General features: G+C 35.4%; 1 protein-coding gene across 2 annotated transcripts in view; it reads right to left on the reverse strand.

Moving 5' to 3' along the window:
* Positions 1 to 5,560: 5,560 nt before the first annotated feature.
* Positions 5,561 to 24,632, reverse strand: part of LOC140148711 (major facilitator superfamily domain-containing protein 4A-like) — a 182,291-nt gene continuing 163,219 nt past the window's right edge. The window contains exons 7-11 of one of the 2 annotated variants that reach the window (XM_072170751.1): positions 17,328 to 17,475; positions 14,512 to 14,582; positions 12,593 to 12,707; positions 11,098 to 11,130; positions 5,561 to 6,549 (exon numbers count right to left, since the gene is read on the reverse strand). In XM_072170751.1, the coding sequence (XP_072026852.1) occupies positions 6,326 to 6,549; positions 11,098 to 11,130; positions 12,593 to 12,707; positions 14,512 to 14,582; positions 17,328 to 17,475 (591 nt within the window). In that variant the 3' untranslated portion in view covers positions 5,561 to 6,325. The remainder of the gene's footprint in view (positions 6,550 to 11,097; positions 11,131 to 12,592; positions 12,708 to 14,511; positions 14,583 to 17,327; positions 17,476 to 24,632) is intronic. The other variant, XM_072170752.1, reaches the window with a different exon arrangement.

The following is a 24,632-nucleotide window of genomic DNA, read 5'->3' on the forward strand; positions in this document are numbered from 1 at the left end:
GCAATTATACCAAGACTGTTTTGCATATGTGACTCCTCGCCACAACTGAGCCCGGATGTCGCCAGTGCCACTATTGAGATATGCTCCATCGAACTTAACAATAAACAATAGGAAAGAAAGGATTTATTGACTGTTTTATTGATTTTTCACTACTTAAATGTCAAGTACTATAGACATGATATACATCATTTTAAAGCTAATTTCAAGCAGAATATTTTGGTTGAATATCTCAAAAATGATGATTGGCGACATCCGGGCTCAGTTGTGGCGAGGAGTCACATATTGTTAAGCCAAAAACTTGTAAATTAGATTATGTACAGTTATATATATTTTACTTCAGCATTAGGTCGACACTAGGTATTTTTAGACTGACACTCATCTGATTCAACATGAATAGCAGCAAGAAACACACCGATTATTATTCATTTCTTTTGGTGACATTCATGTTGTTACAAAGCAGTGTTTTCAGAATAATAAAATCTGGAAAACTATCATCTGTACTTGAAATGATAGTATTCCAAAGTAATAAACCGCATGATAAATATGCCATTTGTACAGATGAGGGCCACAGGTTTGGAAAGTCTATTGACATGTTTGAGTAACAACATGTGACTACTGTCAATAGCCTTATAGCTGATGTGACACAAGTTTTCTAAGTACATGTCATGCCTTCGTGGTTGCCCAGTAAGTTTGTCGGTAGTTTGAGTTACATATCACTTCATCTATACTAGCATATGGAATTGGAGACAGAGTGTGCCTGAAATGGCTTGTTACATCGCAGATCCAGTTTTGTCATAATACTCATATGCTGAAATTCTGATAATCCAAGTTGTGTACACACACACACGTTTATATTTGGCAAGATTTTTTCATCCGTAACAGGAAATGTCCAGTGCGTTGGCAACATAAAAGTGGTTTCCTGTGCCAGGTCCTCTTCAAGACTACATACGTGAAATTAGCCTATTGCCATGACTTCATTTAGGGACTATACATTTTTATTTTGTAAGCCGTACAATCCCTGTCTTGATACTAGGCTAAATCTGAGTATGCTTAAATGAAGGTAATTCACTACTTGCATGGCTCCGCCATTATGCATAATGTGCGAGGAGAGCCTCGAACTGGCAGCACACATGAATGAGAATCGAATCAGTCATATTACATTGTGTGCAAAGGAAAGCTATGTAATTATTCCTTTCATCAGAGAAGATGAGAAAAGAGGAGATCGCTCGAACATAATAATCCGATTACCCACAGTTAACCTCCATTCACTTTTCTTTGTTTGGGGTACTTAAAACACCACTTGAAACTTCCTTTGTGGTAATCTGTTCATCCGCCACACGCTCGTCTGATTTGGTAGTTCTCTCTAGTGGAGAAAATATTCCACACACGGAAGTACATCGTTAAAGTCCCAATTTTGCAGTCAAATCATGCTTTTTTTTAAAAAAAAAAAAAAAATACTAACCAGGGTGACCATGATTTTTAAACTAGTGAAAAAGAATTATATATATCGCAAAAGCCAATAAAAAAAATCAAAAAATTGTTAAGTTATGGAAAGTCAAGCATAATTAATTTTCCAATCAAATTAATATAAGGTCAAAGGAAAAGAAATTTAAATGATAACTATTTGAATATTTGCGGCAGTTTACGGAAACTTAAAACCAGTGTAATCAGTAATTCAAACTCGTGTCAGTTTCTCCAAAAATGCTATTTGGATCCAAAATGCGGGTCTTTTTCACAGGGATCTCGGGTCAAATTTAGCAGCCAGTCATGCCAAACAATACAGAAATTATATTTCGCGGTCAACTGGCGTAACAAATTGATATCCGGCATGCGTCGTTTAGAGCTAGACAGTCGTGACTCGTAAAGCCACTTATCGTATTAGTTGATCAATCGGATTAGATCATTGTTTCCATCAATAGGCGGATGCACACATTATTTATTTGATGTGGGCAGCGAGCGACCTCCTCTTTTATCATCTTCTCTGCTTTCATGTGATATCAACAGTTCGAGGCTCTCTTTGCACATAGTATACAAATATTAACTGTCTATGAGTGTGATGGTCGAAATATTAATCGCGAGGTGAAAGATGGATTGTTACATTCCACGAGCCGGAACGTCGAGTGGAATGGAATAATACATCTTTCACCGAAAGTGATTATATTTCGACCATTACACTAATTTAAGACAGTTAATATTTGTTTTATATCACTCATCCATAAATTCTATTACTAAAATACTATTTAAGGTAGGAAATACATTTTTCATCAACATAACACCATGTTTTGCCGTGATATATTTCACATTTTGGGGTCCACCCATAACTAAATCGGCGAGTCCAAGAGTCAGCGCTGACGGCTTTGCTAAGGAGGCGCTGCGCCAGAGCACATGATGGTAAAGACTATCACACGGAGAGGGTGATAGTAAAAATGGCAAATGGTAATCAACCAATGAAATGTCTAGAATTTATGTATGAGTGATATAATACATAATGGCAGAACCGTGCAAGTAGTGTAGTGAATACTATACATACAGTTTTATTTTCAGAAGCTACATTAAAAGCATTAAATAACAACAACGATACAAATACAACATGGACAATATACACAATCAATAAACTTAGTTGATCATCTTAACTAAAATTATTATTATAATGTGTTCATATGTAATAGGCCAAATTTATTGGTCATGGATTGGAAAACATTTGAATTTCAAAGGAATGGAAATTGATAAATACAAACAAATTACATTCATTAGATGGGTTTTTTTTAACTGATACCATCTTTAACTTATTTTCAGTGGTGAACTAACGCATTAAATTACATTATCACGCCTCTACAAAGAAAATGTTAAACTTTGCCTTTTAACCATCTCCTATATCTGAATTAAGCTGAGAGAAACAAGAAACAATTTTAATTTGGTCAGGTCCTCTTAATATGGGAACTTTATTTTATAATGTTACCACAAATGAGTTTTAAAATTAAATTTAAATATAATAGATCCCCAGAATCAACAAATTGGAAAGTGGGATTTACCACATTTTTTTATATATTATAAATACACATTTTAAACAAAAAATTGTTTTATAGTAAATTGCTATAAACTTCTGATGAGAGCATACTTCTGCGATATTGACATGGTACAAATACAGCAGGTGCAAGACATAGGTCAGCGACTAGGCAACAGCAATCACGTCAGCAGCCAATCAGAGACAAGTGCGTTAAACACAGTGAATGTTACATACATAGTAAAGTACGCTCTCATCAAAAGTTTACAGCAATTTAATATAGACAGAAATTCATTAGTAACTTTAGATTTGTTATAAGGAGTTATGAAGTAAGTTTTAAGCATTGTACTGTTTATATAGATAACAAATAAGAATATGCCACAATACAAATGAAAATGCTTCCCACAAATATCTACAAAATATATCATTGTACAAGAATTATGAGTAGTTTTAGTCTTTGGCAAAACTAGTATGTACATGATTTATTATATTCATATATTTTCTGTACAATGTATTTATAATGGTAAAGCAAACCAAAAATATACACAAACTTTTACTTTGACAACAAGATCCTAAAACAAGAAGATACCAAGTTTATTTATTGAAATTTCTATGGCACCTTACAAATATACCAATGAGATTATATCATTGATAAATTTTTATTGAAATGGAAGAATGTGTTGCCATTATATAATTATAATTATAGGAGTTGTGTTAATCTGAAAATGATCTCATCAATATTCCTGGTTTACCAAGCAGGTAACATTTTTAAAATTTAATACAGTAAAACTTTCATAAAATGCGGACGTAGAGTTGAAACAACAATAATGTGAACTCCAAGAGAGGAAGACATGTGCTGGTAATCTTCTTTTGTTTTAGAGATCTTGTTACTGCCAAGTTGGTTCATTGTATTTTTGAACTCCGTTTCACAACAATGAGATGGCTTCAAAACACAACCGCCGGTGCCCTGGCATAACCGCGGCTATTGTTCCGAATAATAGAAACGGTTGAGCTTTGAAGCCATCCTAGAAAACAACTTAATACTGTTCCTAAGTTTGAGATTATCCTAGTTTTTTAACATATGCAAGCTGATGATCAATCAGGAACACAGGGGTGGCCAACGATTTTGGACCTAAGGGCAACAATGCAAAGTTCAGATAGATTGATGGGCCACATACCATCTTTAATTTTTTACATTTTTTGTAAAGAAAAAGGCTTCCCAGGCTGTATTGGAATAGAACATCGTAAAGGGCTGTATTATGTCCAGATATGTGTCCTGTTGGCTGTAGCATATGCAATAGGAAGGCCATGGCTCTCCCCTTTTGTCAGTCAGTTTGAGGAAAAGCACCCAGTTGGGGGAAAATTATGGGTTTACCAATTACGATGAGTGGAGCGAAGCGAGCCAACAATTTTTGAGCAGTCGGGGGAATTGAGACCTGTGCCTCTCCCCCACTTTTGAAAACCTGTGAATGCCACTGCCTGTGGGTCACAGGTTGGCCACCCCATTAAGGACCAGTATTCTGTATAACCATGTATTGTGAAACAAATCAAAAGACAATACATTTAAATTCAATAAATAAATAAATGGTTGAACCATAGAGCAAAAATACTATTCCTTTCATTTTTGCTTGAAATAATTTACATCCAATACTACATACATACAGGTAGGTAATAGACTACTTTATAGAATCTCTATTTCACCGTACATTTTGATTTTTTGTTAAAAAATTCTGGAAGTGTGTGCCTTATATTCGTGGTTGATTCTATGCATATTTTTTGGGACTGATCAGGATTATTTATATAACAGGTTGGTGGAAATATACTTTAAGGTAAAGGTTCTGTTTTGGAATGAATTTTTTCTTTGTTTGTTTACCTAGGTTGGTCCATAAAGGATACATGTTTGGGTTTATGGAAAATCCATGGGAGAAAAATGTTGAAATCAGCCATTTTTTGAAGGACAAATTCACAAAAGGACCACTTTTTAGGTCCCTGCACCCCCAGAAATAGATCCTGGCAACGGGCCTGCTTTTAGTCCTTAGATTGAGAGATAAGAAACTGGAATAATCTGATACAAAGGCTTTGTGGTAGACTAATCCTGACTTAGACTTAATATTAATCCCTTGAATTTTTGTTGCATATGAATGGTCTATATTTCCATTTTGAAATTTTTTACCTCTCAATTTCAAAGGCATTTGTAATCACAAAATATAAATCATACAGAGTTTAGAACACCCCGACATCCATATCTTAATCTGTACATCCCTATAGCAGAGTGAGTTGTGAGCCCTCACATTTGGGATTCACATGTCATGAAAGTAAGCCCTCTTTAGTTTGGTACACTGTCCAAAGCTAACTTTAATTCAAGGCATAATGTATGATCCAGGGCCGTAGCAAGCGGGGTGGCCGGGGATGCCATGGCCGCCCCACTTCTTGAGAAATTTGTTATGTTTTTTCTTTGTATCTTTATTTCAATTTGGGCATATATTTGTAATTTGGCCGCTCCACATTTGTGATGGCTGCCCCACATTATTCAACCTTGCTACGGCCCTGGTATGATCTTAAGAAATTGGTTAATTTTTTTCAAACCTGATTGTTTCGCTATATTTGTAATGTTTACACATGTCCCAACTTACACCTAAATGGAATCAGTCAAATTTGTTGCTTTAGTTTGTCCACAGCAAATTCTGACATAATGTCATAATTCATACATAAAGTACCCCATAGAACTATGTGTTAAACGGCCAAAATAGCCAATAGGTTTCTCTCCCTTTACCTCACTATTTCTTCTTTACATGGAGAGAACTCTTTCCTGATAGTTATTACCAATATTATTTCAACATTTTGGGTGAAGACAATGGGTGCACTCATAAATAAACAGTTGATATTTCTTTCAAAAACAAGGACCAATCTGTAATTTTTATAATTATTACTTTATCAAAAGTAAGAGACTGATTATGCAACATCTTCAAAATTGTCAAAAATGGGTAGGGATGGTTGGCATTTATTGACACCCTCCCTGTTTGGATCACCCGGTAAATAAACCATAATGAAGCCTGCTTTGTTTGCTAGGGGGTTCTGGGGACATACTTTCTCTTATAAAACATTACTATTGATGATGACTTTTTGAAAGATTCCTTTTTTTTTGGTGGAAACACCATTGAATCTTAATAGGGCTATACTCGGTCAAACTGCTTTATAAAGCGACATTTTTACATAAAATTCTCCCAAAATATAAAACACACACTTCCATATTCTTGGTTGAATTCATCACAAAGTTACATATACACAACACAGTCAAACACACAAGTAGAGTAGCCTGTATCACAAATCTTTCCTATATTCCATATGATCTGTTTTTGGTGGCATGGGTCCTGGTATCTTATCTAGCGGTATCTGCTCCGATGACGTTACTGTTTGATACGCTGAGCCGGTGTCGTGCAGGGTGGTGTAGAAGTTGCTTGGATTAGCAATAAGATTTTGTTTCTGGCTACTTGTTATGCAACATGTGCGGCAGAAGATGAACGCGTTCTGAGCATTATGCTCATCTGTAAAGATATTCAAAGAAAAATGTGTGTGTGTTAGTTTAAAAACTGGTTCATGTTCTGTATCATATTACCGTAGTTTGGATGGTTCCATGAGGCTGAACTCCATGTGATGCCCACCTTTAACTCACATCCATACACTTATCCACACAGCTGCTCATCCTGCACTCATAGCATGTGCGCACACATTCACATACTCACCATTTCAGTAAGATGACACTGAGAAATAATTTGTTTGTGAAGTAATTGGTACAGATGTATTAATTCATCTTTTAGACTGGGCTATTCCAGATTCACCTTTTAAGACTGGGCTATTCACAGCCTATTCCAGTTGAAATCTAGATACTCTCTATGGAAGAGTGAGAGTGAATTTCAAATGGGGTTACCTGAATAGGTGACCCCATTTGAAAGCTACACTCCCTGTGTGGGAGATTAAGGTCATATCTTCCATAGGGGGTATGGATTTCAACTGGAATAGCCCATTCATTCCAAGAAACCAATAATGCACTCTCTAGTAGGCCTTAAGACAAGCTAAAGAAACATTAATGCTGGCAGAATTTTGGCTTACCACAAGAACATAACATAAAGACCTTCACAGAGAAACATATTTCCTTGTACTTGATGCTGTAAAAATTACATAGTCCTTTCAGAACAAAGGGGGTACCTGGGGGCAGGGACAAGTTCAAAATTCTGTGACAAAATGACCTAAAGATGTATTGTGCATCATCCTTTGGCCAAGTTTTAGGTCTATTTTTGCATTAAAATTGCAATTTTTTGCATGCATTTGTTCCCGGTAAAGTCATTCTAGTAGCGGGTCAACAGGACAATTACAAATATTACCCCCTTTGGCTTGGTGGCCTCGGTTTTAGAATACATGAAACGATCACTATCTGTAGAAAACTGTAACTTGTATATCTCTCTCTCATTAGCCATTCAATATCTTGTTAAATAAACACTATCCTCTCTCACCATCTCACTCCTCATCACAACTTTAAACAGCAGGTTGCGTTTGTAGGATGACATTTGGAGTTAGTCACATCATGACAGTTGGTGATTGATTACATTGCGCTAGTGCAGCACATTTGTAACACAATTTTCTCTCATCTAAGGTGTGTGTGTGCTCATGTGTGCTAAGAAGTAGAACAATCCACTGGATGATGTCATTGCTGCCTCTTGGTTGCTATGCTATTATCCCTTTAAAACTCTTAACCCTACATTTTTTTTTTCTTTGTCAAGCAATATTTACACTCACTGATGGGTAATTTTGAACCAAAGTAAGCAGATTTGCACAAATTTGTCCCATAACACACTTAGGTAGTGATTTTCAAGGGCTTCTTACCAGACTTCGCTGCAGCAAAGCTACAAAGTGCAGCACTAAAGTTGCACTGTTTGGTTTTCTGTCAATCTAGAGGGACACAGTGAGTATGTAAACCGCAAGGCCCATGTGTACTTAAAATGCTTCCACAGGAGGGGAATTTTTTTAAACTTGACTTTGCATGATTCAAAACTGATTCTCATAAACTCATCTTGTGAGAATCAAGTTATTAACCCCCTGAGCACTACCTGCCGATCTAACATTGCCTGTGATTGGTCAATTACATGATATCTTCACTTAAATCACCAATCAGAATGGAGCTTTGCAAATAATTCATCCCAATTTTTTTTGTGTGGTGAAATTATTCTAACAATGTTGCTGATTGGTCCAATTGATAATGAAAACTTCTTTTTGGCCAATCGGCAGGAAGTTCTCATGGGGTTAAAATTTCTGAGTGAGGAATAGGTATGACTTTGGGAGAATCACTTCTGATCCTCCCACACTGCAAGAATCAATTATCTGATTCCAAGATTATTCGGTATGGACTTTTCGGCAAGTCAAAAAAGGGGAGGGCAATTTTTGGCAGACAAGACAATTTTTGGAATATAGATAACGTGTCAATTAAAACACTCACAGGCAAATGTTGCAGGTGGTGCTTGGAGGCTGTATACAAAAATTCAAACTCTTTGAGATACACTGATCTAAACCAAACCTGATTCTTTCCATTTACCTCAAGGCAGCTACAGTCTGCAGGCAAAACATCCTGCTATTACTTTGGGGTTCATTAGTTTTGCAACATCCAATGACTTCACACCTGGCCATCTAGTTGTCAGTAACACAATGTTATTATTTATGCATTGGTGAACTTTACCAAACTCTATTTGGTTTGCAACAGATACTTTGGGAGGAATTACAGAAGGAATTGGCTCACAGAAATGCGTTCAAGTCAAACAGCCTCAGTGACTTAACAAAAGGATTGACTGTATCTCTCCGGGTGTATGGGAACAGCTTGATTTTCTTTACAAAGTGCAATTAGTTTTGTCTCTAGTGTTACAATGTGTATCAACGTCTCCACACTCACACCCCCTACATACACACCCCCACCCCTACACACCCCACACAAATGTATGACTGTTACCTCCATAAGATCCTAAAGTAATGAATTAAAGGTTAAAGCTGTAAATTAATACAACATAAAATCAACCAAAATACATTTTACTGTCGTTTACCACAGCAGCTGAAGAGAGTATCCCATTATGCTTTGCGGTAACATAATAGAACTTAACGTGTCAATGAAAATGTACACACAATTCCTAACTTCAACTTTCAATTACTTGCTTAAACCAGGGGAGCTTTGACTTTTGTTTGAAAAAATATGACTCCTAAGGTATTGTGAAACTATCCTTAGCTCTCAATATCTAAGCGGCTCTTGTTTATATTTTGCCATAATATATTATCCATAGCAAGCAGATTAACTGCTGTGCATGATGGGATACTCCTTTCAGCTGCTGTGGTTGTTTGCAATGATATCAGAGTTCTTATAAGTAAACAAGAACTGCTAGATGATGTAAAAATGGATGAATTAGTGCAAAGATGAGACGATGATGGAATGAAATTACAACACAATGATGATGATGTTGATGAATGAATTATTATGGATAAATGATGACAATAATGATGACTATGAACCCACAGATTTAAATAAAAAAGGATCATCTCAACCAAAATAATAGAAATCAAATTTCATGTTACCAAAACAATGTAAATCAAACAAGGGAGAAAACCATTATAAACTGAACAAGTTATAAACTCAAAATCAGTTCAAAAGTACTACCACCTCAAGTGCTTTAATACTCAGTCTCTATTTTTGTGGTATATTATTAACTGTAAACTTCACAATGTGATTTGGAGCACTATTTTGACAAATTGTTACTGGTCTACCAGAAACTCACGTTTTGATTAGATGAAATCACCAATGTTGAGACCAAAACCTTTGATCTTCAGTTTGGGTGGATAACCTAGAGTCGTCCGAAGTCAGCCGTTACTAATTTGACAGTTTGTTAAAAAGTTTCTCAAATTCTGGTTGCCTATAAACAATATTCAATGTGAATTGTGATTGATAATTAGCATTCCAGTAATCAGGCAAAATTACTTTCAGCTGTGCCTTCCATTAAAGTATTTTGGTTTGTTTGTATTTGTTTGGTCAACCTACAAGCCTGATATATTATATAACATATAGAATGGTCCTGAGTGGCTGTAAGCAACAGACAATGATGCTACGCTTCATGCCACTCATTTGGCCCATTCAGATAAACCAGAATGATGAAGATGTCCCTTTTTCCTCAAATCTGTGGTTAGATGTAACATGCCCTACCTGTTGACAAACCATTTGGTAGATATATGATCATGATACCCTTGTAACCTATGACAATGGGGGTAGGGGTAGGTAGTTAGGGAGAAATAAGTGGACTAACTGGGGTTCTTCAATTTATTTTCTTTGATACTAGTAACTTTAATAAATTCATTTAGAATGTTCCAAATAGTTGACCAGAAAGGTAAAAGATAAATCAATTTAGAATAATTTATAAACTTTTCACAAATGCTACACAAAAAGAAGTTATGGAAAATACTTATTTTGTCTCCTGTTAATGATTGGAAATGAACCCTGATAGCTCCTGATAACATACTAAAAAGGCCAGAATCACTCTCTCCCCCCATTTTATTTGGTAGTCATACATAGCCATTAAAATTCTTTACAAACAAATCATAAAACTGCACCACAAATTTGTTGCATGAAATTAAAAGACCTTGGTGTAACAGCTTGGACACAGTTGTTTTTAGATAATCATGATAATAGGGGATTTAAAATCAGATTCAGTGAAGTCCCTGGAATTTGGATGTAAAGGCCTTTTTATATGCATAATGCTTTATGTATAGAATTTAATACCATCAATGTCAGCATTCTATCATGATGTGACTTGCATGCTAAAATATTTAAAATCCGCATGAAATTTCCCAAGTGAAATATACAAATTAATCTGAAAATGATCAATGTTTATAGAAAAAGAAAAAAAAACTATTATGATGGAACCTGTTACCATGGTATAGAAACCCACATGAACAGCACTGCACCTCAAACAAGAAGGAAAAATATTTGACTTCTTGGATGTTGCCAATTTCATATTTTCGGTGGGATTAGTGAACTCTGCCTCAGACGTTCAAAATACGCTACTCACCTGGTTTACAAGTAAAACACCTGATGAAATACACTATACAAAAAGATGGACAAAATAAAACGGCTTATGACGAGACATTAACAAGGCAGCATCATTGTTATTTACAGGGATATACAAATGCATGGAAACGTTACATTGTGTCAAAGAAAAATAACTCGTCAAATATGAGTGATTTTGTTATTGCATCTTCAAATTCAATCCAATTCAAGTAAATGTAATTCTATCATTATTAGTTGGGTTTTTTTCAAATCAAATTAAAGTAAAAAACAATTCTTCTGGTGACACAATAGCTAAAAACATAAGCAACAAAACATATCTAAGAAATTAATTCAACTATTTCTACAAAACATATTAAGAAATTAATTTAACTATTTCTACAATAGACAAATATTGCAAAAGTTAAAGAACACATTGAGCATTTTACTGACGATAACACAAGACATTACAGGTCTGTCATGCTCAGCATGAGGCACATTCTTTATTTTATTTTATTAGTATAAAATAAAATCTGCTTGTTATTCAGACAAATATGAAAGCCAGGAACTAAAACATGATGTGATCGAGCAAAATATGTCAAGACGTCTCAAGAAATCTATTTTAAGATTTGGCTGCAACAATTACTGCTATATATCCTGGAACCTACACTTGTAATTTGGATGCAGATATGAGCAAAATGTCAAAAAGTTGCATTAAAGTGAATGTTTGCTGCTAGTTGACTCTTTTTCTTGATCACATCAAATACAATCATGATGCTGCTCTTTATAGATACATTAAAATGGCTCTAATCTAAGAGAAAAAAAGCCCACTTAAATGCATAATAAAATGAATACATTGTGGCATTACATTCATTTAAGCATACTCAGCATTAGCCTAGTATCAAGCCGGGGTATCAAGACAGTGATTATATCATCTTAAGGAATAAAGCTGTCTGATGAAGTCTTGACAATTCAGGTTTTCGGCAAATCCTGTAAGCCTTTGCGTATTTACCCCTGATGTCATATCATTGATGTGTACATCTTTGCTGCACAATTCATTATGATCAACGTGTATTAAAGATGTTGCATCGATGATATGTCATCAGGGTAAATACACAAAGGCTTACATGATTTACCGAAAAGTTGAGTAGGCTAATTTGCTATATGCTTACATGAATGATGGATCTACATAGCCCAACAAATATCAGTCAAACACGTTCTCTAACTACCATGCATACTCATACATAAACATACTACTCATATATGTGCAAAAAATGAGTTGTTTGGTACTAAAATCAATGAAAGTGGTCAAATTCTTTTGTACTTCATTGTTTTCTGCTATGAACAAAGAATCATATCCAAGGAACCATAACTACCGATTTTGATAGAATTTTCAGTGAAATAATATCAAAATTGTTTTCAAGTAACAAACTACTCATTTTGCATTTAATCAAATCATATATGTTATATATCGTCAAGTCAAAAATACAAGGAGGAAGAAAGAGATTTGATCAACTTACCATGTGTATGTGGACAAGCCACAATGATGATGAGAGATATAAAGAGGAGGATCCCTACGATGCTGATAACATTCAAGAATATGAGGAAGTACCATGGCTTCACTGGGAAGAAAAGCTGGAAAAAAAAATGATCAAAACCATAAATCAGTGGTGTTTTTTCATTACTTTATTTATTTCAAATATGTTGCTAACATAACATTATATTCGAGGGGTGTAGCCAATCTTTTCACAAGGAAGGGACGGCATGTGGCAGGGCAATTACCTGCATGGACTTTTGATAGACTCTCCCATTGGTAGGAAAAACGTGGACTTTCAATAGACACTCCCATTAGGAGTCCATGGAAGGGGGGGCCAGGGTCATAACTAGGGAGGGAGGGGTAACACACCCCATTGTTACTGCTGGTTGTACAACTGAACACATTTATGTTGATCACAGGTATTGTTTTTTGTACAAAGCTTTTTAACTTTTTTTTTGTTATATATCTTACTTAACCTGGGTGAATCCTATTATGTCAGACACTACTCTCCCATGATGCCCAGGGATCATGATGGGGTGTGCAAGCAGCAAGGTGTTACCCTGATCAGAACTGACTGTGAGGTTCTTGTCATCCACTGCATCTCCCCCACAATTCAAATGCAGTAATTCAAATGCAGAGTGGATAACAAGTTTTTAATAATTGCCTCCAACAGAAATTGAACCGTGAACCTCTTGCACCAGAGTCAAAGATCTTAACTGCTGGGCCACGCTGCTCTCTTTGTGTCCAAGTAAACCATCTCAGATGCCAAGGGTAGAAAGTTAAATATAAGTACAAATATGATACATAATTGAGTTGGATCTCAGTTTTGGCTTAACCCCTATTCAGGGCTTGCAATAAGCAGGAGCAAGGGGCAAATTTACCCCTACTAAAAGGCAAAAGGCCTCTGGTTCTGAAACAGAACTGTGTGTATAATATAGACCATTGGCAATATTTACACAAAAACACCCAAAATTGCTCCTGGATCTGAAATCCTTATTTCAAGCCCTGCCCCTGCCCTGCCCCTGAATTATTGGTCTGTAAGAACTCTTTTGATTGGTTAAAAAGAGAGCTATATCACATATTTGAGCCAATCAGAGATGTGGTATAGTCAGCAGGACTCAGGGATTAAGCATAAAATTACAAATATATCTAAAAACTCTATTTTGATTGGCTATCAGATGATTATTTGATGTAATTGACCAATTAGAGACACTTTAAGAAACTATTGACAAAATGGTCCACTTTTTGTGACAAAACACAAATATGCAAGTTTTCGTCCATTCCCCATGTTAACACCTCTTTCCATGGCTATTATTTTTTTAGACAATAGTCTCTATCCACCAAATTTAGAAACCAGTCTATGCCTCTTTCAAAGATTGGGAAATATCATGAGGGTCTTAACAAAGTTGACTCATCAACACAGAACCTTAGTAGACCTTAAAGCCATATTATAACATTCTGTAAAAGTATTTATTTTCCATAAAATGTTAGCTTTTACTGTCAGATAATTCCCCTTTTAATTTTGAGCCGAACAAGTGAGGTAAAGCATAGAAAATTGGAATTTACTACTAGCGCCCATCCATGTTACTCCCGCGGTTGTAATACGGTACGATCCTCGGGGTATGTGTATGTGTATCCCGCACGCCGTGTACGTACTGTGCATACGTGTTCGACTAATATTTGCATAATAATAATAAAACGCCGGTTCCATCGTTTTATTCAAAATCTCGGATTTTGACAAAACTACAGCACCTAAAGTCTTGATTTTTGCAGAGTATCTTTATTGACTAAAATACATTACAATTGTGTAAAAACCAGAATTAAAAATTTTTTTGAGGGCGTTCTCCTCAGCAAATGTTATAATATGGCTTTAATCAAAGATGAATCATTTATATCACTCACCCTGCCAACCATAACAGGGAAGACCATCTCTCCAGTGGCAGCACCTATAACTACACAACTGGTCACAAAACCTGAGGAAGAACAAACAGTAATAAAACATTGTTATGATATTATCAATTGCGGATATGGCGATATGTTATATTTGGAATTGGTATTGATGGCATAAACGCAACATTAAATACAACTGTTGTTAAACCAATTCAATCATACCACATGATCAGAATACATGTAGTGCATCTCTCTCCCAAACAAGGTGGCTCAACTAAATTCTTTTTTATTAAAAATATTACACTTTAAAAATTACGCTGAGGGACAGCCTCATCATCTATTTTTCTTCATTGAAATTGAGATTTTGACTCCAGAAGAAAGCTCATAATTGTTCTCATTACCCAGTAAAAATTAATGCCAGAGATGTTATGTTTAGATGGTATGAACAAAAACGTGGTGAGTTTTGGTAACCACAACCAGAAGTATGTACTATCCTCTGGTATTTTTGACATGTTTTTACTTCTTGTATCAAAACCGCTGCAGCGATACAACTCACAATTTAGAAACAGATTGATTTGATGGTAGACCTCAATGTAAAACAGAAAAAAAAAAAAAACTTCGAAATTGTGCTTCAAAGCTATTATACCTTTCAAAAGACAATGTCGTTTTAAGAAATAAATAAAACATAGGCCTATTAGTCCACTTTGCTGTAAAAACAAGTCTTAAGAAAACTAAAATAGAAATAAGAAATAAAATTGGCCTCATTTGTGTTTGACTTTACTAAAGAGTTATATCAACAATATACTGTGTTACAAATGCAAGTAGGGCAAAGCTGAGTAAGAGGTTTATACTGGTCTTTGCAGTTGAGTAAAGAAGTAAAGCCAAACACAGATGAGGCCGTCATCAGTTTTGATTCCTTATTGTCTAACAAATTTATTAGGTCTGCCCCGTTACTGATATTTTCCGATCCAAGGAACTGAAAATAACTACCAACATTGGTGGCTTGGAAAACATCAATATAAAATACAGGCGCCTACATGTTTATACAAGATTTTCCCCGTCTTTTCTCTCCGCCTCCAATGCTTTGATACTAGTGAAATGAAATAGCCTTACTCCCTCATTAACTCAACTGCTGAAAGTTAATTCATTCATCCAGCTTTACAGGATGCTTTGCAAACTCAAAAACAAATTGATAATTATATAAATAAAAATATTTAAAAAAATGAAAAACAGAAGAAGGTGCGGCTGTAAAAAGGATGTGGTGGGGACAATTATCTATTGGCATATCCCTAGCTGCCCTATCAAATTAGCACAAAATGATTATTTTACGGATCAGGGAGTTAAATATTTTGACAACAAATATGTGTTGCATTTTAGCAGACAGCTTGCTCTTAAGATGTGCCAAAAAATTCTGGAGGGTAAATGAAGAAAGACAATTTGACTGGTACTATCATGTAATCCAAATGACATTTGAAAACGCATGATCTTTATTTTAATCGCATCTTTCACAATACAGCTTTTACTGATATTGTACATTTATGTATCAATACTTCTATTAATATGCAGCAGATAATGAATTAATTCTGACAGAGAATAAATCCTCTGTACTGCTTTATGCACACTTTATACCTCCAGTTTGTCTCCTTTCATGTATTTTCAAGATTGAAGTGTTTAGGTCATATTTTGTTTCTATGAAATTATGCAGTATAAAGGTTCCTGTGACAGGTCACAAGCAGTCATGATGTCAATGAACTGAATAATTAGAAAATGTTACTATGGTGTAGGGAAATCATGCTTTAAAATATCTTTTTTATTTTTGTAATAATTTGATTAAAAATACTGACAGGAAGTTTAGTATACACAACTACTCAATGTCAGACTAGAGATAGCAGATCCAAACTACTTGACTGCCATCTTTGATTTAGTTTTTAAGACTTTCGCTGAAATGTTATAAAACTTTAAGAAGTGTTACAAATAGTACTAGGCATCAGACCAAATATAGTAAAATCAATTTTGTTAACTTATACCATCTAATGCTGGTTTCATATTACCCTGCCGCTTACCGCTGAGCGGCGTGGCGCACGCGCATTGCAGCCAAACAGACACATTAAAGGCTGGTCATTGGTTGAAACGCCCTGCCGCTTGCCGCAGCGGCAAGCGACAGGAAAGTTTGATGGAGGCTTTAGAGATGTTCCACCTATAGTCCATTTGAATTCCTTGAAGCAGTGGCATCAGTACTTTGTCACAGTTACTTCCGCACATGTCCATACGCTCTAATGCAGCCATCAAAGGGAGTCTTAAACCTACCCTCCTCAAGTCATGTTCACCTTGATTCACCCTTCAAAAATGATTCTTAGGCAAAGATTCACCTTCTGTCTAAAAATATTAGTTCAAGATTCACCACAAGAAAAAAATTATTAGGTCAAGATTCACCTGATCTGTGAGTGCTGGTTCTATGTAAAAGCATATATAACACTCCACACGAGGGTAAAGATTAGTCAAAGATTCACTTTTGCAATTAGTTGTTTGGTTGAAGATTCACAGCATCTGTAAACTCATTGGGTCAAGATGTCCTGTAAGTTTTAATAAGATTAAACGCATTTTCACCAACGACTTGGTGAAGTCTTGAGGAGGGTATGGTCAAGATTCCCTTTGACGGCTGCATTTTAAAGCCCCTCCCCCCGAAAACACCACTGTACTTCATATCGTGCCCACTCGAGAGAACACACTGACATCACTGCCTCGAGGAGGCCAAATGAATGTTGGGCAATCTACACATGACAGGTGATCTGAATTAATGTGCATCAATGTACTTTGCTACCACCTACCTGTCATATGAATATACTGTTCAGCATGAGCGATGGCTGTAGGATAAATACTGCTGAGAGACAGGCCAAAGATGGCTGAACAGATGAATATTAATGTGTAGTTATCTCGCAGACAAACCTCAAGAGTAAGTGCTACAAAACAACCCAACTGCAAAAAAGATACAAAAATAAAACAGAGGTTTAGTAAATGTGGATGGTTAAAGGTATACTGGCATACTGTCCTCTTTACAGACCTGCTTTCTAACATTTTGTTGACATATTTCACACTGCTTTTGTGAAATGATCCTAAAGCTTTAAAAAAAAACTTACCCTGTAGCAGGGAGGGGGTATGTCTAAAAATGTTTACTTTTAAGTAATAATACATTAGGAATGGCTTCAAACCCCAAACGCTGGTTGAGCACTTAAACACGTTCTACTGTTCCTAACAATCCAATCACCGGTCCAGCTAGGGCACCTTTGGTCAGCCAGCGATTGGGATTTGAAGTCATCCCTTACTTGAAATAAGTATCTTTAACCACACACCTCTCAACAAACCAAATTCACTGTTAAATATGAAAATGGACCAGACAAATGTTTGGATGAAAATAATTCAGAAAGCGTAGGCACAAGCAGGTACCCCAAATGATACGATTGCATCATCATGTGAACAGTCATATGGCAATGGAAAGCTTGGCTGGGCAAGCTACACCCCCGTTGCAAGGTAGGCCTGTGCACGGGCGTGGCACCAGTAGGTCGGGGTTCAAAACCACACCCGAAAAAACAAGTTTTCTCTTCTTCTTTCTTTCTTTCTTCCTTTTTTCCTTCCCCTCGCCAAAAAGCAACTGGGGCGTTAGGGCTAACAAGAATCTTGAGTATGCCGGTTCTATCCACTCTTCAGGTGATCCTCTGTGGAAGAATCACCTTGACAATGAAGTCAACAAAGTATGGTCCAAAGTCCAGATTCCTCAGAGAGGAGTTTTGATGTCTTATCCAAGACCAAGAAAGGATACACAGTTTATGGAACTTTTCCCAAGCCACCTTCACAGAGTAATAATGGAGTGCTCATCTTAATACAGGTAAAATGCTCCAAAGGTGACTGCGCTGGTGTTCAACCAATGAATAACTTCTCACTAGTCTCAAATTTCCAAAAGAAATACATAGATGATACATCAGAGAGTCTACACATGGCAGCCACTGGCTTTTAGCACATATATTTCCCTTAGACTTATAACACTTCATGTCTTCAAAAGAGAAATAGAGTGCATGGATGCTTTTCTGTGAGAGTTTTAATGGTTATCTGTCATGATTGTTTAGTACATTAGAATATGTGCACATTAAAAGGTACTTAACAAGTCTGAGATGTCAGTCTGGTCTAGTAAAATAAAGACACAGAGACGTCTTTATTAAGAGAGTAAATAAGAATATCTACAGTTAATATTCTAGGAATTTTCAACCATTTCTGATGAATACAAAAATAGGAACATTTTTCACTTTTTCAGTGACTCGATGACTAGGAACATCCACAATTTTGACAGATAAGACAGGTCCCCCAGGTATGAAGTTTCTGACTTTCTCTGGCATGTGTGAGGAGGTGGAACCATAGGTATATGCACAGTTAGAATAGTGTTGATTGCAACACCAGCCATGATGAACTGTTGGTTGCAATATTTGACAGATTCAAAAATGTAATAAACATGTTCTCTTTATATTCGGCCACAAAACAACTGTATGGCACATGCATTGATTACATAACATTAACTTTTGAAAAGTGTTGTAATATATACTGCACACAAAATGTATGCATACACTTCAAATAAAAGCAATAGCTCAAAGACACAAAACCTAAATTACCAAATAAAGTAATCAATAGATACATCATTTTGTAATGTGTATGTTGACACCTCATTCGGCACTATGCAACTTTATTCCCTCAAGTTACACATTTGAATGGGAAAAGAGAGCATATCAAAAGTGACACATTTGGGATGTTTCTTCCTTCAGGACAATTCCCACCTGTTTTTGCAACAGGCTCATTACAGCTGTGACAGCATTCACTTTGTCACTTTTAAAATGCCCTCTTTTTTCATTCAAATTGGTATAACTTGGGAAAATAAAGTTCCAACATGCAGATGAGGTATCCTTATCCATAGAAAAAGTTCCCCATCTATTGACTACTTCATTTGGTAATTTTCATATAGTGTCTTAAAGATATTGCTTTTGTTTTAAGAGTACGGATACCTTTTGAGCGCAGAATACAATTAATTATGTTATACAGGTATGAAAGAAAATGAACCTTTCCATTTGAAATCTATACACCCCTTATATGGAAGACATGGCCTTAATCTTCCACACAGAGAGTGTGAATTTCAAAATGGGTTTACTTGAATGGATAGCTCCATTTGAAATCTACATCCCCTGTGTGGCAGATTAAGGTCATGTCTTAAATAGGGGGTGTATGGATTTCAACTGGAATTGCCTAATGCCATGACTATGTGTGTACCAAACTTGTGTGGTCAAAGAAAAAAAGTTTTTGTGAATACACCAAAAGCACACAGTTTTATGTGACTTAATGACAGCAAAATGGGCCAATAAAATGGAATGGCATGTTAGCCTACTTTGTTTGACATATTAACCGATGCTTCCGTTTCAATACTGTTTGCCTGTCAAAACATCCACTGATGAGCTGACCATTATAAAAACACCTACAGAAACCAGGGTCTCAGCTATATGAGCATTTATGACATCACCGTAATTGATAAAGGCTTGAAGTGTGAGTGCATGAAAACAGTGGCAGCATCAACAACTTAATTGATATACACACACTTATGATGGGTTTAAATCTACCATGACATATTATTGGTGATATTTGAATTATTTTGAATCTTAAATTGAGTCTAAATCTTCTTGAGATCACAAGGAAATGTCGATCAGTGATTTGAGTTTTCATGATTTTGACCGTTATTTTACACTTAACACTACCTTTATCCATTGCTGGATCACTGGCATGCATAGAAAAGTACAAGAGGCTTAATACAAAAGGATCAGGCTGATTTATTACATTTTTCAAAATCAGTACTAACATTGTAAATCGGACAAGTGTCATGTCATCCAATAAATATTCAAGCAGCATAACACATGCACTGAAGTTCAGTGACATTAGCCTTTTATGAGGTATGGCGGACACAATAGGATAGCGCTGCACGAAATGGGTACAGGCTTTTGAATATGGCAGGTTTTACCCATATTGAATACTGCCCTCCTATTGTGTACGCCATGCTTTGAAAAGGATAATTGAAAAACATTTTAATCTACACCATGATAACCGAAAGAAATATGCAAATTAAGATTGTCAGAGATCTGAGTGTCCCTATTTAGAAATGAGGTCAAACATGGTACCTACCCGTAATAAAAAAAAACCCACTTTAACACAACTAATAAACAAATATCACAAACAACCTAAAACGTGACAAAATATTGTTGCAAGGTCTCTTGCCTGGGCATGAAGGATATCAAATGTCAAGCGTGTCATATCCAGATGAACATTTTGATCCTTATACAACGTATGACAGGTTGTGTAGGAGGGGATACAACAGCTAGCAAATCCTAACATGACGAATCATTCTATCCCATGATGCAATACAACAGCAGCATTGAGACACTCATCTTAGGTGCAGCATGACCCATCATATTGGTATCATTTTGTAACAAAAAGGCTTTGTTTAAAGTACTATAAGTTGAGTGTCTTGGCATTGAAGGAAGCAATAGAAGCCCTGCATGCTTTTATCGATTGGCTCCAAACAAAGGATTTGAACAGGTGTCCTTCACCGTAATCATGGCACAGTGCAATCCATTCAATCAAATGTTGCCATCAACCTATTTGATCGTAGTGCATTTGTTATGTGTGTGAGACAAACTGTCGCGGTAGATTGCAATCATGCTTTTGTTGAATGCATTTGAGAAGTCCGCCATTTGTACGGTATGATACGTCATATGCACAACCTCTATGCAATGTACCGATTCTTCAAAGCTAATGAATGGCTGGACTGAATCACATATTTTCCAAATGTTACAGGCTTTGCTGATGCAATCAATTTCTTGTCTTAGTAAAAGAATGAACAGGTCTGGGAACTGAATCATCTCTCATCTTACATTTCACCAGTCTTTCTTTTTACCTGAGATTACGTAATTGACCTTTTCGGTAAATCCCATAAGCCTTTGCAAGTACACTGGAGATGTTGTCATTTGACGGCAAATGATGACATCTCAGGTGTACTTGCAAAGGCTTATGGGATTTACCGAAAAGGTCAATCAATTGTCCTACATGACCAAAAATGATTTGAAATGTTGCAAGCTCACATTCAAAGATTTCACAAGCTTAGATATCAGTATCAAGAAATGACATGCTGAAATTTTAACTGATATTTATGCTTGGGAATGAAATGCATTTCCCATTAATCACATGTACAGCATGGAACAAAAGCAGAAGCCCAAATAATTAAGCAAAGGATACTGGGATGGCATTAGATCCACAACCGATCAAATCCCAGGTGAGGATTACATGGCTAGCCGACAGATAGCATCTGAAGCTGTTCAAATACTTGAGTGTTTTTTACGTTTTCATAACAAACATTTTAGCCAAACTACATGTTTGAGTAAATATTTGTTCCTGGTGTTTGGTTTTGATTTTGTTGAATACCTAAAACGTTTCTCTTTCAATCTAAGCCAAAAGATTTACTAGTGGCATATCATGAAATCCTATTCCCCCTATATTAACAATAAGTGAATATTGTCATCCTCTCTTTATGAAACAGGTGCATGCCTGTTACATTAAAAAAAATTGTAAAAACGTGACAGGAGATTTATGTCAATGACCATTTTTTAAATCAGTACGGCCTATGGAGCGATATCAAGTTCAGCTAAATCGGAAAATGAAATAATCAGATATAGATTATGTAAGAATATGAACACGAACATGCCTTGCGTATGTTCTGCAATACTTGTTTTTGTTTGATATCTTTAATCATATAAGATCATTAAATTGGCAATGGTATAACAATTAGAACAAACTGTTTCTTTCTACTATAAAAACAAGTATGCTTATTTTTTGTACACTATAACAACAGCTGTAACAATTTTGAGCTTCTTGAATAAACCAAAAAGAATACTTAGAATTGAAACAATTATCACACTCGGTCTTAGCTTGATTCCTTAATCGTTGAGCCATTCAAGTCCTAGTCCTGTCCCTACTCTGGTTTGTCCATTTCATATACTTTCTTGAAAAAAAGAATCAAACAAAACTTCACTCTTCCTGGACATATCAATGCATTCAATATGAGAAATCACTGCATACCATCATGGTTTACATTTCGCTCATGAAGGAGGGAATAGTCAACTAGCCTACATGATAATATTATAATGGCATTACTTTGCTGATGAAATTGCCAAGTACAGGTCATGACTTATTGCAATCAGCAGACAGCTTTACTTAAAACATCCTTTATCTATCCATTTACCTAGTTTGTGCATTGGAGAGTGCAACAGATTTGTCACTTCAAATTACAAACATCAAAATATCATCTCCAATCACTTTGTGGACATTTTTGTAATGTATGAACCCAGACGTGTTTGAACAATGTCCTGTAGTGAAATCCCTGTGCAAGATCACCGCAAATTCCTTATAAATTGATGGCTTTATTTCAAATATAACACTGTACCTATGGGAAGAATCCACTGGTTTTAGTTTACAAAGCCAAATGCTCTTTGGGGATATTTAGAGACTTAAGCAATATTTTCAGAGGGTTTTTGTACAACAAATTAAATTATTTGTACAACACAAGGATGATTTTTTATAGCATTACACAATATATCAAAATAAAACTAACTTTAAAAGTGTGTGTACTGCAGAGAGTACTAATAGCAGAAAGCAATTGGCTGTCTTCAGTAGATAGCAATTTAGTTCTCTCTAGTAACTAGTACTTTACTATTATATCCAGTAGATAGTAATTTGCTATCTTCAGTAGATAGTAATTTGCTATCTTCAGTAGATAGTAATTTGCTATCTTCAGTAGATAGTAATTTGCTATCTTCAGTAGATAGTAATTTGCTATCTTCAGTAGATAGTAATTTGCTATCTTCAGTAAATAGTAATTTGCTATCTTCAGTAGATAGTAATTTGCTATCTTCAGTAGATAGTAATTTGCTATCTTCAGTAAATAGTAATTTGCTAATTCAGTAGATAGTAATTTGCTATCTTCAGTATACAGTAATTTCCTATTTCAGTAGTAATTTACAATCTTCTGTAGATAGTAAATTCCTATGCTTCAATAGATAGCACTTTGCTATCTTCAATAGATAGCACTTTGCTTTTTTCAGTAGGTACTAGGTGTCACTTTGTTGTCTTCAGTAGATAGTACTTTACTATCTTGAGTAGATAGTAATTTGCTATCTTCAGTAGATAGTAATTTGCTATCTTCAGTGGATAGTAATTTGCTATCTTCAGTAGATAGTAATTTGCTATCTTCAGTAGATAGTAATTTGCTATCTTCAGTAAATAGTAATTTGCTATCTTCAGTAGATAGTAATTTGCTATCTTCAGTAGATAGTAATTTGCTATCTTCAGTAAATAGTAATTTGCTATTTCAGTAGATAGTAATTTGCTATCTTCAGTATACAGTAATTTCCTATTTCAGTAGTAATTTACAATCTTCTGTAGATAGTAAATTCCTATGCTTCAATAGATAGCACTTTGCTTTTTTCAGTAGGTACTAGGTGTCACTTTGTTGTCTTCAGTATATAGTACTTTACTATCTTGAGTAGATAGTAATTTGCTATCTTCAGTAGATAGTAATTTGCTATCTTCAGTGGATAGTAATTTGCTATCTTCAGTAGATAGTAATTTGCTATCTTCAGTAAATAGTAATTTGCTATCTTCAGTAGATTGTAATTTGTTACCTTCAGTAGATAGCACTTTGGTATCTTCAGTAGATTGTAATTTGCTATTATCAGTAGATAGTAACTTGCTATCTTCAGTAGATGGTAATTTGTTATCTTCAGTAAATAGTAATTTCATATGCTTTAATAGATAGCACTTTGCTATCTTTAATAGATAGCACATTGCTTTCTTCACTTTGCTTAAATATATCATATATTGATATGATCATGTTATTTTTTCAAAAGAGGAAACAAAGCAATCAAAATATTTTTCCTGCACATTTTCTACCTGAAGTCAAGCGTAACAAAAAGACTATTCTAAATCATTCAATTAATGACAATATTTGTTACCGATTTGTATTATATTTTATTGTCTCCTAAACACAAAAATTAATG

Source organism: Amphiura filiformis, chromosome 3 (genome assembly GCF_039555335.1).
Source record: "Amphiura filiformis chromosome 3, Afil_fr2py, whole genome shotgun sequence".
Lineage (NCBI taxonomy): Eukaryota > Metazoa > Echinodermata > Ophiuroidea > Amphilepidida > Amphiuridae > Amphiura > Amphiura filiformis.